This window comes from Eublepharis macularius, chromosome 1 (assembly GCF_028583425.1).
Source record: "Eublepharis macularius isolate TG4126 chromosome 1, MPM_Emac_v1.0, whole genome shotgun sequence".
Lineage (NCBI taxonomy): Eukaryota > Metazoa > Chordata > Lepidosauria > Squamata > Eublepharidae > Eublepharis > Eublepharis macularius.
In genome coordinates this window covers 163,989,015-164,006,332 of record NC_072790.1, presented here as the reverse complement: position 1 = coordinate 164,006,332, position 17,318 = coordinate 163,989,015, and the positions used below count along the sequence as shown (strand labels likewise).

General features: G+C 41.3%; 1 protein-coding gene across 3 annotated transcripts in view; it reads right to left on the bottom strand.

Annotated features, from left to right (window-relative positions):
* CRIM1 (cysteine rich transmembrane BMP regulator 1) overlaps window positions 1-17,318 on the bottom strand; it is a 232,441-nt gene that overhangs the window by 72,530 nt on the left and 142,593 nt on the right. For all 3 annotated transcript variants that reach the window (XM_054976633.1, XM_054976641.1, XM_054976648.1), the window contains 2 exons: window positions 10,005-10,187; window positions 9,452-9,649 (listed from right to left, as the gene is read on the bottom strand). In XM_054976633.1, coding sequence (XP_054832608.1) covers window positions 9,452-9,649; window positions 10,005-10,187 — 381 coding nt within the window. The remainder of the gene's footprint in view (window positions 1-9,451; window positions 9,650-10,004; window positions 10,188-17,318) is intronic.

Here is a 17,318-nt window from a genome sequence, read left to right as displayed (position 1 = left end):
AGAGATCCATTCAGTACAAGGTGCTCAGACAGTGGCATTGGCAGAAGTGACGTAGGTGGGGCTATCAAGGTTAGTTATAGGGAATATTCCTGCCTTAGGGAAAGAGAACTGTTAACGGGGGGGGGGGGGGTTGGAGTGAGACATTGTTTTAGAGTAGACAGTAAGAAAGATGAGCTTATCTTTGGTTCTCAGGAAGAATACATCTTGAGCCAGTTTCGGCTAGCAGTCAATGACACTGGCTCAGTGGAGCGAGAAAGAGAAAGTAAACATTTGCGAGAATCTACTGGCCTTGCTGCAATAAAGAACTTCCCATACTCTCAGAGACCCGAGGCAGAGCCAATATACATTCATGGCAGATATGCAGGGGGCATATATGACAGAGGGGTTGACAAGGAGCAATGGTGTCAATAGCTTCAAAGAGCTTCATGTTCCACGCTCCTACAGCAGCTACAATGGAGATATATCTGGAATTCTAAAATCCCCCAAGGCATTTTGGAATCTAGAAGGATCCATGAGCCTTCACAAGCAAATCATTTTAAACATACCCCCTATTTTGTGGGGTGTTGGGGCCATATTTACTTTTGCCTTCAGCAGATGATGGTCTGACCATAGTTCAGGCCGAATCTCCAACCATGAACCAAGACTTTCCCTCAAAGGCTCAGTGCAAAATATTAAATCTAAAGTGTGGCCTCTTTCATGTGTAGGGCCTGTCACTATTTGACAGAGGCCCAGGATTGCCAGAGAAGCTATAAATTCCTGAGCTGGGCCTGACTTGGGACACACAGCATGGATGTTAAAGTTCCCCAGAAGAGTAAGTCTGGGTGTCTCTAATACCATATTCACTAGCAGCTCTGCCAGATCAGAAAGGGTGCTTGTTGGGAGCTAGGTGGTCTGTAGGTAGGTAGGTTTACTGTTTGTGGCCAAAGGCCTTTACGATTCATACACATAGAACACATAAAACACTCTAACATATAAACATATGTACAAATATTAAAAGATTAAAATGATCTAGGCAGAAAATACCAGTCAGTTAAAACCATTGCTACCTCTGGAAACAGCTCTAGCCCAAATTTTCTTGGCTGCTAAGGCAAACAGAGAGACTCTATAAGAAACAAATGCAGCCGTGTCAGACAAGAGAAAAAGCAACTTCTCAGAGTCTGAAGAGGAGTTTAAACCAATTAAAAACTCTTCTAGGAATTTATTCCTTGGCTCTGCATAGAGTGGGCAAGATAGTAGGTAATGTGGTGAATCCTCCACAACGTGAGCTCCACTAATACAGTAGCGGAGAGCTTGAGGTGTTTTGGCATAGCGCCCAGCTAGCAGTGCTGTGGGCATCGTTTGGAACTGAATTGAGGTAAAGGCTGTTCTGAGGTTGTGAGGGCACTCTAATATGATCCTTCTTGAAAAGGTTAAACCATGGGGAGAATTTAGAATAGAAGACTGCCTGCCTATCCATTACAGCGTCACAGTGGAATACCCATTCCCGAATGTTAAGTCCAGCAACCGGGACACCCTGGGAGTCGTCACAGATGGAGTAACATCGAAGGATATTATTATAGCTGGCTAGTTGTACAGCCTCGTTTTTATGCATAATTTCATAACATAACCTGTGTAATAGGTTGGTATTATCGTTATGCTCCTTCCTCCAGAATCTGAGCAGGGTTAGATGTACACGGGCTCTGACTGAGGGCAGGCCAAGCTCTGCTCGCATAAGAGCTGCAGGAGTATCTTTTGGTAAAGCTAGAATTCTCCTTAAGAAATGGTTTTGGATAGATTCCAAAGCTGTGACTAAACAATCTTTCTAACTCCAGACCTCTACACGATAAAGGAACTGAGGAAAAGCCTTGCTCAAATATATTTTCAGTGCCGGGTCTATTAGAAAACTTCCTTTTGTATAGTAAAATTTCAGAATGGCGCCGATTGACCTAAGAACTGTAGATTTGGTTATTGCCAAATGTACCCTCCAAGACAGAGTTCCGCTAAAAGTAATCCCCAGGTATTTAAAGGTGCTGCACTGTTCTATGGTGGTTCCATCTATGGTCCACGTACCTATGAGGTCTTTTCCTAAAAACCAAGACTTTTGTCTTGGCATAATTGATGTTTAAGGCCTCTCCTTTGCAAAAGTCACCAAGTTTATGTAAAAGCCTTTTAAGGCCAACATGGGTAAGAGAGACCAGGACCATATCATCAGCATATAAAAGAACTGATATTTTCTGAGATCCTAAAGAGGGGGGGGGACAAACTCAGGGCCGGATAACGTCGGGATAATATTGTTTAAATGTAAGTTAAAAAGCAAAGGTGCCAGGACACATCCCTGCTTTACCCCTCTCAGAACTGGTATTGCCTCTGTTAAAGAGCCTGAGGTGCCCACCCTGATTTTTGCAGATGTTGGAGTGGAATTCCTGCAGAAGAAACAATAGCCGCCTATCTATGTTCGAAGCAGCTAGCTTCATCCAGAGGCGTTCTCTGTCAATAGAGTCAAAAGCAGCTGTTAAGTCCACAAAGGCTGCATACAGAGATTTAGTAGGGCCCTTGATACTTTGGGATGCTAGTTGGTAAAGGGTTTGACAATGGTCGATGGTACAATGCCCTTTGCAGAAGCCAGCTTGCTCAGGATAGATGACTTGGTTGGAGGCTTCCCAATCCTCCAGCTTACACAGAAGAGATTTGCTATACAATTTGGCAGCTATGTCCAGCAAGCTTATTGGATAGTAATTCTGGGGATCTGCTTTGCTCCCCCTTTTAAACACTGGAACTACTATACTCAGTTTCCATCCTGAGTGGAAGACCCCTGTTAATTTTCCCGGGTGAATAACTTAGCTAAGATGGGATCCCACCAATCAGGGAAAGACTTAAACATCTTTGGGGGAATCAAATCCTCAACGGGGGACTTGCCAGAGGCAAGTAAGGAAATAAGTCCTCTGAGCTCAGTCTCAGTTAACAGGGGGGCATTGTGGCAGGGTAGAGAGATCACGGGGGTGGTCTGTAAACAAGCAGGATACCCAATCTATACTTAATCTTCATGCAGTCAACACCATCTATAGCTCGTACTGGGCGTCTACAGAAATTGAAGGACACAGAGAATAACAGCAACCCTTTCCTCCCCAACTACCATAGCAAGGTTGATGTCGGACTACATATCCAGCGGGAGTTAGTTGGAACAGACATACCATGTCATTTTTTTGTAGCCATGTCTCTGTTTGGCAAGCTACATCAATTTCCTCTTCCTGTAATGTCCCAGCAATGCATGCAACTTTGTTCCTCTAGCATTGCATAGCATTAGTGCAGCCCCAAGCCCTGTGTCATCAATTACTCACCGAGTGCGATTATCCAGCCTGTTCCCTATTCACCTAACCATTATAGAGTCCAGTCCACAGTCCATCAATTTACCCATCAGAAGACATCATGAGGAACCTTGTCAAGCTTTACTGAAATCCAGATAAACTACATCGACAGCATGTGCTTGATTCAGTAAGCCTGTCACTCAACCACAGAAGGAGATGAGGTTGGTCTGGCAGGACCTGTTGGGGACAAATCCATGCTGACTTCCCCGTATCACCATGTTGTCTGTCAAATGCTTGCAGACTGATGCCTTGAATATCTTCCCTGGGACAGAGGTCAGGTTGACTGATCTGTAGTTTCCAGGATTGTCCTATTTCCCTTTCTTGAAGATTGGGATGACATTTGCCCTCCTCTATCTTCTAGCACATCACATGTCCTTAGGGTTGCCAGATCCCTCTCCCCTCCCGCTGGGAGGGCAAATCCCTGGGAGTTTGCCCGCCACTGGCAGCCTATCCTCCACGAGGCCTGGAAGATGATCGACAAAGGGTCTGCAAGCTCTTTTGAAAGTTCTTTAAACACTCTCAGGTGCACCCCATCTCGCCCAGGGGATTTGTACATATCCCAGTGTAGCAGGGTGCTTCCCCACAACTTCTTTGCCCATGTCAACCAGCAGGTCATCAAGAATAATGATGACTGCTGGAATGAAGTATAAATTTGCTAAAGGATTGCAATAGGGGCTCTGACAACAGCCTCTGCTAGGTCATGTGTTCATTTCTTTGTTTCTACTGAATAAAGACCCTCTGCTTAGAGGTGAATCATCTCTGTTAAAATAGAAGCATCCGAGGACCCCAATCATTACAGATGGTTCCAGGCTGCTATTTTACTGTATTAGCTCTATTAATCTTTGCCTCTAGGGACCTCTGAACTGAGGACAGCCTGAGAGAAAGAGGGGTTCCTTGAGTCAAGGCAGGCACATTTCCAAATACCTTGGGAAAAAGCCTCTCAGTCTAGGCCTCCATTATAGCTCCAGGTGTCTCCCCCTCATTGCTAATATAACCAAGGGAATGGAGGGGCTGTTATTCAGGCTGGCAGGCAGCCAAAGCCTTTAGCAAAAAAGCCTCTTCTCGGTGTCAGAACTGACAACTCTGTTAAGCTACACATCCAGACTTAAAACTTTTAAAAGAAATAATTCTCCTCATCCTCAAGATTGAGGGAAAAGCAGAGAATAGCAACAGAGATCCTCTCTCTGGGACAGTAAAAAGTGAACTGAGGGAAAGCACTCTTCTCCTGGTCACGTGATAATTTTGGTGGGAAAGCAACAAAGGGAGGAGGAGGCTCTTCTAGTGTTCTTGAAAGCTCTGGAAATCTTCTCCATGGCTGGCTTGTGTCACGAAGATGAACTTCCAGTTCTGAGACATCATCTCCCCTGGTTTGTCAGGTAAAGTCTTAGTACAGGTAGCACCAAGGGATATATATTGTTATAGTGCTTTTTCTCAGCTCCCAGACCATGTCCAGGAAAACTTCTAACTAGATTTTGACTGACCTAATACTGCAAATATTGCCACATTTCAAGGCATAACTAGAGCTATCTTTCGCCTGTATTACAGAAAAACTGAGAGGAAGGAAAGTTACACATTGTACTCTTAACTATTTAATTACACAACTAGTATTCAGGGCGTCCACGCTTTATGTACTAGATAAATGTGGGTGAATAGACAGCCTCACTCTAGAGTCAATAAGAATGAGAATTCACAGGTAAGCAGCATTGCATCTCAGGAGACATGAAACAAAGCTGAGACAGTTTGGTTTCATGGCAATATACTAATACATCCATACAGCCCCAACTCCCATTTCAAAACGCTGTTTAAATAATAGGATCAGAATGTAGACAGCGGGAGATACTCTGCTCCTATATCTCTCTAAGGAGCAAACCTTACTGTATTAGCTCTATTAATCTTTGCCTCTAGGGGCCTCTGAACTGAGGACAGCCTGGGAGAAAGAGGGATTCCTTGAGTCAAGGCAGGCACATTTCCAAATACCTTGATGAGAAAAGGTCTCTCAATGCACAAGTTATAGAATTAATGGGCCCTAATGTAGAAAGTCATATATAACTAAATATACAAAAAGGAAGTAGGGACACTTTCAAAAACGGAAGAATTAGAATGACTTATCAAATTACCACAGGAATATAATCTCAGTAAACAAAGAATGGTTCTCCAGTCTCTGTCACATTCTTATAATTCCTGAATATAAGACACACTTAATCAGATGACTTAAAATACCTTTATTACTGTTTACTACAATGTTCTAAAAATACAATCCACAGAAGTAAGCAAGAACGGTATTTAGCTGATTAATCAATCAAAACAGTTTGATTTATCCCTCAAAAGCCTGTTTACTCCTCGCTGAACTTTTAAAACATACATGCTTTTGTTGGAATATGTCTGTGTTCCAAGAAAATGTTAAATGTTGCCCTTTGAGCTGCAGAATGTGCATTTACTTAAGCTTCCTGGAAAAACATTCATATCATTCCAAGGGTGACTAAATGTTTTCCATTCACATAGTTAGCATTCCAGACAGCTTTTCTTTCCCCTGAGTTCATTACATGAAAAATACCAGTTCCAAGTTCAGTGCTAGAGAGTTTCCTTCCTGGTGCCCAAATTCCTAATGCAGAAATAACAAATCACCCTAATGAAGAGTTTTAGTGGTTGTATTACTTGGCTTTATCCTTTAATTAAAACTTTACAGAATGAGTAAAAGCAAAGACTTCACAAAAAACCCTATTTTAAACTATTATTATAGAAAAAACCTGGGTATGTAACACCTCTAAAAAGAGATAATTTAGTCCTATTTCTACAAAATAGGCCCTTCATAATATCAGTTTTTTAAAAATTAAGGCACTGCAGATCTACTTCCACAAAAAACAGTAAATCAAGTCTGAGAATGTTTCCTAGAAGAAACTATTTCTAGGTCTCTGGGATCAGTATTAAGCAGCAAGTATTGTTTGTTCCCCTTCTTCAGTAAAAATCTCCCAGACCGCTCAAAACTAAGCTACACCTATAAGGTATAATTTGAAAGCACACAGCATAATGAAATAGATTGGGGGGCACAGATGGGAGTTAATTTTGTGAAAGATGCTCTTTATCATGAAATTCAGATTCTAAGATTTTAAATTTTCTCCTAAGCTTTCAACTAAGGCAGATTTTCAGCCTCTGAGAAATCAAATAATGTGCAGCTGAATCCCACTGCATGCTATCTTAGTCTCTTTGAGTTCAATGGGAACTACTCTCAGGTAAATATACAAAGGATTATATTCTCATGGCATCAAGAGACTCATCCAGGATTGTGAAATGGTAGTCTAACAAATGGGATATCTTAATGTTCTGAATACCTTTAGTGTAAGGTATTTAAGACACCTGCATGAGACTATTGTAAAACTAGATATGTGAAGGTCTAGGAAAAATGAAAAAGTGGGGAAATACCAGCAGGATTTGAGTCCAGGGGGAGGAATAAGTTTTTTTCCTTCATATTTTTCTCAGGCCTTAAGTGAATAAATAAAAAGTTCAGTTTTTTAAAAAACCTTTAAAACCCCTAAACTCTTCCAGAACCAGTGAAGTGCTTTTAAAAGAAGTATTTTTTAAAAGTAACATTGCCACTTCATGCTGCTATAAATTTCTTGGATCTAAGATTCCAAAGTAAAAACAATAGTGAGGACAGCATTGCTACTGTTTTGACTGGATTACTTACTAACGAGAGAGCCCAAAGGGGCCCCTCTGGAATAGAAACAAGAAGTAAAGCAAAGGAAAACCTGCCAGAGGGTAAAACACAATTATACTATGTCTAATGCTGAAATGTGTATTATTGGATTTATTTTTTTCTTTTTTCTTTTTATATATTACTTTCTTATACCCAAAGTGCTACATAATGAAAGTGCAATCAAGTCAAAATTTGGGAATAGTGACTTACCCTTTATATTCCTTTGGACTGTGTCTTCATCCAGTTGGATTTAAACAATTGGACTTTATAGGATTATTGCATCCAGTTGGGGTTCTAAGTAGTATATGTATTGTTAAGGACCTTTTGTATTCATAGTATTTATGATATTTATTGTTCTTTGAGTGCGCTTTCAGCACTTAGCACTTTTCATATAAGAAATTAATATATAAATATAAAAAAGGAAAAATAAATCCAATAATATACATTTCTGCATTAGATATAGTATATTGTGCTCTACCCTCTGGCTAGCTGTTCCTTTGCTTTACTTGTTGGATTACTTACTAAGCAACATCCTTAGCATCATTGCCAGCTTAGGCTTGATGCTGGAAAAACCCTTTCATATTTAACATGTAGGGCATCTTCAGTTCCTTGGTTCAGGATTATGGTGACAAAACCTTGCACACATTCTGTTAATTCTGATCAGAACACCAGGACAACACCAGCATAATGTAGGCACCATTCAAAAACCAACCAGCATCAGAGTAAATAACACACCAGCCACAGGAAAACAAAGCTAATATGGCCATACCGTATGACAATTCCACAGTTTTTTTGGAGACCCCTTACTACCCAAATACTATACTGATAGCAAACAACATTGCTCATGAACAAAAGACATCAATCCATCAATACCATGGTACAAAACTGTGAACTTATTACATCATCCAGTGCAGTATGTATATCCCATAAACACACATTTTGTTTGTGTTTAGTACCATATTGTTGGTTTTAGTTTGTACCTTAAAAAAAATAATTTCCCCACTGTTAAAAACTGAAATAAATAGACTTGGAGTACAGCAGGAGGTTTCTATCTAGGTATATTTAAAACAATTCTTTTAATAACATTAAAAGAAATGTGCTTTCACATTTCATAAAAATACAAAACAGTACTACCTATAAAGAGGATTCTCCAATATGAAGAAAAACATGACTTCATAAAAGAAAAGGAATGACTGTGCTTCAGAAGCACTGGCTTTCTTGAAACCACTGGTTGCAGCGCTTTTCTGTCAATGCAGCTCCAATACTGGAGGTAAGCCAGGTTGGAAGAAAATGGCTGCAGCAATAGAGTACAATGTGTGCATGTTGATATACATAAAGCTTTCCCAGACAACAGGCAGATTGGCATTATTTAGCTTCCAAACTGTGCTCTAGGCAACTCCTTCTTACAGCATTCTTATTCCTCCTATATCTCTCCCCTGCTTTCTGCTCCCTAGAGTCCAACAGATTTACTATCTACTCACCTAATGGCTTGGTCCAGTTCTCCTTTGGATGGATTTTAGCAGACCTTGACTGGTAATTGACACTGCCAACTCCAGTCTTTATCCTGCTGGAATCTCACTTCAGCTTCCTGCATGCTCAACTACTTATGACTCCGTTGGGGTATGGGGTTAATAAAGATCTTACTTGATCAGTCTTTCCATCTTTTTACTTTCACTAAATTTTCAAAATTAAAAGCTAATACTATATCCAACCCATGCAATAGTTTGTGCAAACCAGAGCTGAGCTGAAATTGCATTTTCATAAATCCCTCCCCTCCCAACACGCATCCTGCTTCGGGCATATTTTTTTGTATCCCTGTACAAAACTGTTTACAAGGTGTCTACTACCCCATGTCCCTATCCACTTATGCTCGGTTTATTGGTTACAGCAGAATAGATACAGCAATAAGCATCTGAACCCAGGAAAAAGCTCTTGTTGCAAAACAATGGCTGGCACTTAAATTGCCAGCAGTGTAACAAGACAGATTGTCTGCCCAGTTTCCCAGACAACAGTGATGTGTTTTCTTTTGGCACCCATTCAGAGTGAGGTCTCTGTTTGCCCGTGGTAATATTGGCTACAAGGTGCTGTGGAATTTATACTATGAAATCCCTGAGGGGCTGGAATCACATTGTGAAGGGCAGGTGCCAAAGCACCAGCTGATTGGAAAACCAGAAACCACAATCAGGCCTGAAAAAGTTCTTGAGAGATAGAAAAGTAGATTTTCTCTATGTTCTCAAATAGCAACTTTTGAAGTTAAAATCAAGTTTTAAAAAAGCTGAGGCACTTCAAAACTTTTTCATGCTTACACAAGGTGACATTTTAAAAAATAACAGTGACACAATCACCATAATTCTGAGTGCAAGGAAAGTAAATTTACTATTCAAAAACTGCATTTGATTTTTCCATGACTGACCTTCACACATTGGACAGCATTCCCCAGGCACTTTTACAGGATTCAAGCAGCTCTGTCCACAGGCTGTGGCAACACAATGGGATTCTCCATTGATACATTGGCAGAAAGTGCAATCATCTTCCCTCCAGCGATCACCATGTGCTTGAATCTGGCCATTAGCATAACAACCAGCAGGGTTACTAACTGGAGAAACTGAATCTGCAGTAAGAAATAAGATTATTGAATCCAAAAGTAGAACTTACGCATATGCAATGTTGATAACACAGTACACTGAAAATATTGAGATAGTAAGAAAGAGAAATATAGCCACATTGGTATTTACACAATAGCATACACATTACATACGTATTCTGTTGTACAGAAGAACAGTGCTTTTAATAAGCAAAATTGACAAAATTATTACCCTTGCAGTTGAGCATTACAGATTCTGAGATTGTTATATGAAACGTAACAGGTTTTGCAGTATTAATCAAATTATTGTAGTGTCAAAAAGGCAAATGATATCCTGATAAGACTGGCTCATATAGCAACCAACTTTAATAAAGAAAACTACCTTCACATACTGGACAGCACTCTCCTTCTGGTACATAGTATCTGTCACAATGTAGCTCCCCACACTGTGCTGAGAAACAAATAGAGACGCCAGCTTGGCACCGACAAAAACGGCAAGCATCCATTCGAAACATATCTCCATCATAATATTCCACACTATTAAATATACACACTGGTTTCACTTCTGAAAATAGCAAACAGAAAAGGGTAGGTGTAATTGGCTATGATTTAGATCAGGGGGTCAGTTTTTATAATTACAGAGCAAATCTATGTCAAGATTCAGAGGAAGAGCCAGTATAAGTACGCCTATTTGCATAACTAAAAATATACAATTTAGCATTACTGTTAATGACACCTTAATAACCCAAAAAGATTCAGCAGCCCAAACACTGATTGCTGAGAGTCTTCTGTGAGGAAATGACATACACTAAAGGTATAAAAATGAGTAATAAATATGTGCAGAAGCACCCTGTGTGATTGCTCAAGTAACATCATTATTAGAGGTGAGCACGGTCCAGAAAATGGACCAAAATTTTGCACGGTCCAGCCTGGTTTGTGGTTTGGGAAGAGACAGTTTGTGGGACTCACCTTTTTCACGAATTTTGGTCTGTTTGGGCTGGTCTGTGAGTCCAGACATCCTGGTGCTGATCTATCAATTCCCTAGGCAATGGAGAGGACGTCCGTAGACCTTTTGCAGCCCTTAAAAACTTAATAGGCAGCTCTGCCTGCCGAGCAGAGCTCCCATTCTGCTCTATGCAAGCAAGGAGGAAGAATTAATTCCCTAGGCAATGAAGGGGTGGATGTTCTGCAGCCAATCTTAGCCCTCCAAACCTTGACAGGCAGCTCGGCCTGCCAACCAGAGAGCTCCCTTCTGCTCTATGCAAGCAAGAAGAATGAATTCCTTAGGCCATGGCTAGGAAGATGTCTGTGTGGTGAGTGAGGGGGCTCTTCCCCCACCCTTTTGTTTGATTTTGCCTCATTGCAACTTTTTGGTGCTGCTAGCCAATGCAAGTCAATTGGCATTTGCGACTCCAGTATCTACTGGAAGTTTCCTGGGGGGCGGCCACTTTGGGGGGGGGGTCTGTAACTCAGACGTCCGAAATGCAATCTTGACCAAACTTGGAGGGTGGCTGGAGGAGAGGCTGTTGAAGATTCTCTGCAACTTTGAGCTCTCTGGGTGTGAAGGGTGCGGAGTCAGAGGTGCCAGAAGTGACAGACCACAGACCGACAAACCAGTCCATGAACAGGGCTGGTCTGTGAAAAGTTCGTGGTCTGTGAAAATCGACAGACCACAGGCCAGTGGTCCGTGGGGTTTCCCAGTCCATGCCCACCTCTAATCATTATTTCAGTATTCCTACTGTCAACTTACATATGTAAGAAATATTGTATACATATAAAGGGTATGAACAAATGCCCCTGAAAATACTGGAGCTTCAAATTTTATGAAAGACAGGACTTTTTTGTGTGTGCAGAAATTTCTCAATTAAGAGCTTCTCCATGCACATATAAAGGGGATAAATTTTTTGGTTATTCCAGTCACCTAGGGCAGTGAGGACTGCTTCTACCTAGGCATTTTTTGTGGCTGCTCCAGCCTCCCCAAAGATATGAGAAAGTCACTCAACACTTCAGAGGTTCCAGAAACTATGCAAGGCTAAGTTATGTAAGAATACTTTTAATGTAACCAAGTAATTAGCCCAGGCCAGCCCGATCTCATCACAACTCAGAAGCTAAGCAGGGTCATCTTTTGTAAGTAATTGGATGGGGACCTTCAATGATGACCAGGGCTGCAGAGGCAGGCAGAACCAACTATATTAGTCTCTTGCCATGAAAACTGCACCAGGGGTAACCATAAGTCAGCTATGACTTGACAGCGCTCTCTGTCACTACCATACTTGTGGGTAATTAGAGAGGTCATTTTCAGTATTTTTGTATTAGCCATTGAGTCCTGGGGTTAAATGTTTTAATAACCAAGTATACATGGATGTACACGGGCATGCACACATCCAAAGGCTCTATCATTGTTTATGCTCTATGTTTTCAGTTCACAGACAGAAGCCAGTCTCAGCAGAGACAGGGAGTATGTAATTTCCATTCCCCATCAGCACAAGATCCTATGATGAAGTCAAAGAGTTTCTTTTTATCTGATTAGCTGCAGACTTCAGAGCATGCTCTGTATCCATGATGGTAAACAGGAGGAAGACAGATGATATGGAAGGAAAACAGTCATTTTTACTTTGAGCATAGTTTTGATTTTCATTACATGTGGCTAGAATGTTATATCACTCAGGATATAAAAGTAAAAAGTTTCATACACAGACTGTATGCTCCTTGTTGTTCTGGTTCCAGAAACAGAGACACAGAATTTGTGAGATCTTAACATTCACTGGATTAAAGGTCACAGAAAGCTTTCATGTTGCAGAGGCCTTCACCAACTTTCTTCCCCTGAGAACCAGAACTCATTCCACATTTTAAGTTTTCATTTTGTGAGGATGGGGCTGTTCACTGCATTCAGACATGCCAACAAGCAACTTTGGGGCATGAACACAGCTTCTTACTGTGCTTCATGTTTCCCTCAACCCTGCCATCTAGAGACGTGAAGGCCTAGGAAAAAAAGCTGAAAAACTTTCTCGCCAATTTTTATTAATGGGAAAATATGGTAAACTTGTGGGGAGCACTGGGGGAGTGTCAAAAGAGTTTAGTGTTTTATATGTTTTAAAGTTTAATTTAATCAAACATGTTAATAGTCCTACCTATTGTGACTGTATGAGAGCATTTCTGTACAAATAATATTTGTTTACTACAGAATTTGTTTTCTATCTTCAATTTTCCTCCCTCCTCTCAGATGGCAAAAATTAAAATACATGAGTTATGGAAGAATAGAATGCGGCAGTTTGCAATACTCTCTCAGGTATTGAATATAATTGCAATTTTTCTTATGGACAAGCCATTTATAAATTCCATATATATACCAAATAGTACAATTTTACATGCTAAGTTATAAATGATATAGTTTATGTTGTTAAATCTAAAAAAGAAGTTTAGGTTTCATTGGAAAGTAAGTAATTACATATATTTCCCTCCCCCCCATTTCTTTTTTTCCCTGAGAAAAAACATATTAAAAAAAAAGGTATCTCCTCTGTAGGTTCGAGATTTTCAGAAAGTTTACATCTCTAATCCCACAACCTTCAAAAATTCCCGGATTGCACAGTTTTATAGACTAACCTCATCATTGTATGTGGATTACAAAATTTTTACAATATAATGGTAGAGAGATTAAGGAACTGTGTAATATTTTTAATCCACCCTGATCAAACAGGTTTTGTACCAAAGAGATATATGTAAAATAACATACACTTTGTTACAAATGAAACTGAAGAGGTGAAAAAGAGAAGAAAGCAGCACTTACGTTTTTTAATGCAGAAAAAGCATTTGATAACGTAATGTTGTCCTTTTAAGTGAATATATTGGAATATTTGAATTGTCAATCTAAATTTATGAACTGGATTAAAAGTATATACACAAAACAACATGCAAAGATTTTGGTAAATGGAGTATTACCCAAAGGAATTTTAATTGAAAAAGGCACACATCAAGGATTTATTCTTGAACTGGAGGTACTGGCTATTAGATTAAACAAGATCCAAGAAATCGAGGTTTAAAAGTGGATGGAGAAGAATTTAAGATAAAAGGCTATGCAGATGAGGGAGTATTAATAAATTTCAATCTGCAGACATCAGTGCAGTATGTTATGAAAAATATAGAAGAATTTGGACGTCTTTCAGGATGAGATCAGAAAGAAAAAACAAACCAATGGGAAAAAATCTGGTCCTCAAATATATTCAACACTAGTACTATCACAACTAAAATCCAATCATACAAAATACTCGATAGATGCTATATAACACCTAAGAAGCTTTCATTAATATCACCCCCAAACCCACCACTATGTTGGAAAGGCTGTGGTTCTATTGGTTCATTCGCACATTGTTGGTGGAAATTCCCTGAATTAAAAAATTTTTGGACAGAAATCCTAAAACAAATAAAAGTGATCAGAGGCTATACAATTCCATTCAACCCTAAATTGATTTTTTTAGATCAATGGGATCCTGTTATGGTTCCCACTATTAGAAAAGACTTAATTCAAAGTTTATTGTCAGCAGCTAAATCATTAATAGCTTCCAATTGGAAATCCCCCAAAATCCCCACAATTGAAAATTGGATGCTGAAAGTATGGGATCACTATATTCAAGAGAAAATCTATGACAGCTTGTATCAATCACAACACTACCCAAAAGAAACTGTTTTCTTCTCTAAATAGTTTCCTTTTTTTGAATACTTAACATGCAATGATATTCATCCTCACAGGCACCTTTCCTTTGTATCTTTAAACTAAAAGAATCTGTTGCACTGTAATCACTAATGTTTCATCTGCTGTTAGATATAATAATCAAGTTACACTCTTATCTTGTAGACTATAACAGTGTAAATGTATGCTGATTCACAATATTGTATTTTATAGCAGCCTTGTATTTGTAATGTAATGTTTATAAAATAAAAATTATATAAAAAAAAGAAAGAACCCCCCCCCCCAAACTAAAATGTTTAACACAGCAAGAAGAATCAGTTAACAAAATTACGGGATGTACAATATCTTTAAATTCAATAAACTATTTGGGAATAAATCTGACTGGCCAAAATGACACAGTGTTTTTGATGGTATATCACACCAAACCACACTGAAAAAAATGGATTAAAAGTCTAAGGGAAATGTTGGAAATGTAAAGAATATGACATTACCTTTTACCATATGTAGTGGATCTGTAAAATAACTAAACATTTTTGAAAAGAAATATATGACATAATGCAAGATATTTTGAAAATAAAAATTGCTCTGGATTCAAAGACTAAGTTATTGGGTATTCTGCCCAAGAATTTACTAAAAGTTTTAGAAGATGTTTTCAATTACATAAGTGCGGCCAGAGTGTTATTTGCAGCCAAATGGAAAGATGATTGAAGATTTGAAGTTTTAGTTGAATTTTGAGAGCTACAGAATTAACAATATCTCTTTCTTAGTTATTTTAATTATTATTTTCTTTTTTTTAATTGTATATTTCTTTTTATCCTATCTATTTATATTCTTTTTAAAATATATTTTGCAATTTATGTTTCCTTTGTTATATTTTATATCATTTAACAATAAAAATTATTTTTAATTTTTTTTAAAAAAAACCTGTTAGGCTCCAACCCCATATATTAGATACTGGTGAGTAGTAGCTTCCAGATCACGCTTCATGCCATATTCAGAATTGAAGTTTCTAGATGAGAAATTCTTTGCCACATATTCTAATAAAAGCTACAGGCAGCATGGTTTCTTTGGTTCACTTTACTGTATTAATGTGCCTTTCTGAGTTAAATATTAAAATTCAGATGCAAGCTGAGTGATACAGATTAGATTCCTCGCTCTGCCATGGAAGCTCACTGGGTGACCTTGGCCCAGTCATGTACTTTCTTCCTAACCTACGTCACAGGGGCCCATTCCGCATGGCACACTTTAAGCTGGCAATGCTGAGCATTCATGTCGATCGGTGCTGAAACAGCTTGGGGTCCCATCATTCTGCACTGCATGATCTCAAGATGATTTGGTGTCTGCTGATGAGTTGAGATGTGTCTGTTTAGAGCTGCATTTTGTGGGGGCTGGAGCTGACATTTTGTTTTAAAAAAAATCACATGCGTGGTAACGTTGCAATGTTGGAACCCCCCCTGTATTTGCTGATTGGGCTGTCCTGTGCCTACCAGCGAGGCAATTAGTGGTGAAGTTCTGGGAGAAAACTTGAACTTTATGTGCTTGTGTCCGGGGTCTGAGCCCCAGCCCCCAGACTTGACAAGAGGGAACAGCAGGGGACAAAAGGGTGGCAGCAACTCCACCCCCCAAGCCGGCAACCAGGGCCAGAACCTACCTACTCCATGGGGAAGGGGCAAAAGGCCAGTACCTCAGAGGGGTGGAGGGGGCAAGGAGAAACCAGCCAGCCCCACCCTCCAGGGGGAAGAGAGGGGGCGAAGCAGGCTGGAGGGAAAGGGACACAGCAGGGAGAAGGTGGGTCCAGCAGCAGCAGCAGCAACCCAAGCAGAGCCCTTACCTGGCAGGGAGAGGACGCCGCCGCTGCAGCCCAGAGCCACACCATGGCTAGAAGACAGCAGCCTGGCTCAGGAGTTGCTAGAAGCCAAGCCTCTCCAGGGGGGGCTGCCACAGGCATTCTGGGGGAGGAGATGGGTAACCCCGCCCAGCATTGCTGAGCAGGCAGCGCAGAAGCTGGCTAAGGCAGCTCCTCGTGAGCAGGGCCAGGCAAGCCCAATAGCACAGAGGCTGGCTGGGGCAGCTCCTCGTGAGCAAGGCCAGGCAAGCCCGATAGCACAGAGGCTGGCCGGGGCAGCTCCTCGTGAGCAAGGCCAGGCAAGCTCAATAGCACAAGGGCTGGCTGGGGCAGCTCCTCGTGAGCAAGGCCAAGGAACCCTCAGCTGGGGATGGCTCGCACTCAACCCCACCCTGCCAGCATGGCAAAAGGGCCCAGGAGGGATTAGTGGTTGGAGGGAAACACCTGGAGGAATGCACAGCTGGGCCCAGTCAGGAGAGGGAACAAGCCTGGAAGGAGGGCGGGGTGGAGAAAGGAAACCCTATAAAGGGTGGCTGGGAAGAGCTCTGGGGTGGTGGGTGTGAGTGAGGAGTGATGATGTGGAGTGAGAGCAGTAGGATGCAAGGGTGGAGGCTTGGAGGAGAGTTCTGGAAGGAGGAGATGGAGGACACAGAGGGTAAGCAGGCCAGGTTGAGCAGGCCAGCGAGTGGACTGAGAGGGAGTCTGGGTGAGGTATACCGCCCCTCCTTCCACAGAGCAGGGTCCTGCAGAGTCCCTGGCCCCCCTGTGACGTCAGGAGCAGACCGCCCAGTGCCACGCCCAGCGGCAGCTGCGGCAAGCCCTGACAAGTTGGTGGCCCGTACGGGGAGAGACGTTCCGACGCAGGCGCCAGTCAAGGGGCAGCCTCCCAAGGCCGCCACCCCAGTGGAGCTCGGACTGTGGCTGGAGGAACGCCAGGATAGGATGTGGGGAAGGCTGGAGGCAGCCTACCCAGCTGCTCCAGCGGAACTAACACTGACGGCAGAGCCGCAGATGCAAGCCGGCGCGCTCACAGAGGCCTTGCCAAGGGTTTGCGCCTTCGTTTGGGAAAATAACCCACCGCCTGGCAAGCAGGTGCAGAGTCTATGCGCCACCGTGAGGATAGGCCGGCTGATCCTACAAGCCCTATTGGACTCCGGGAGTGC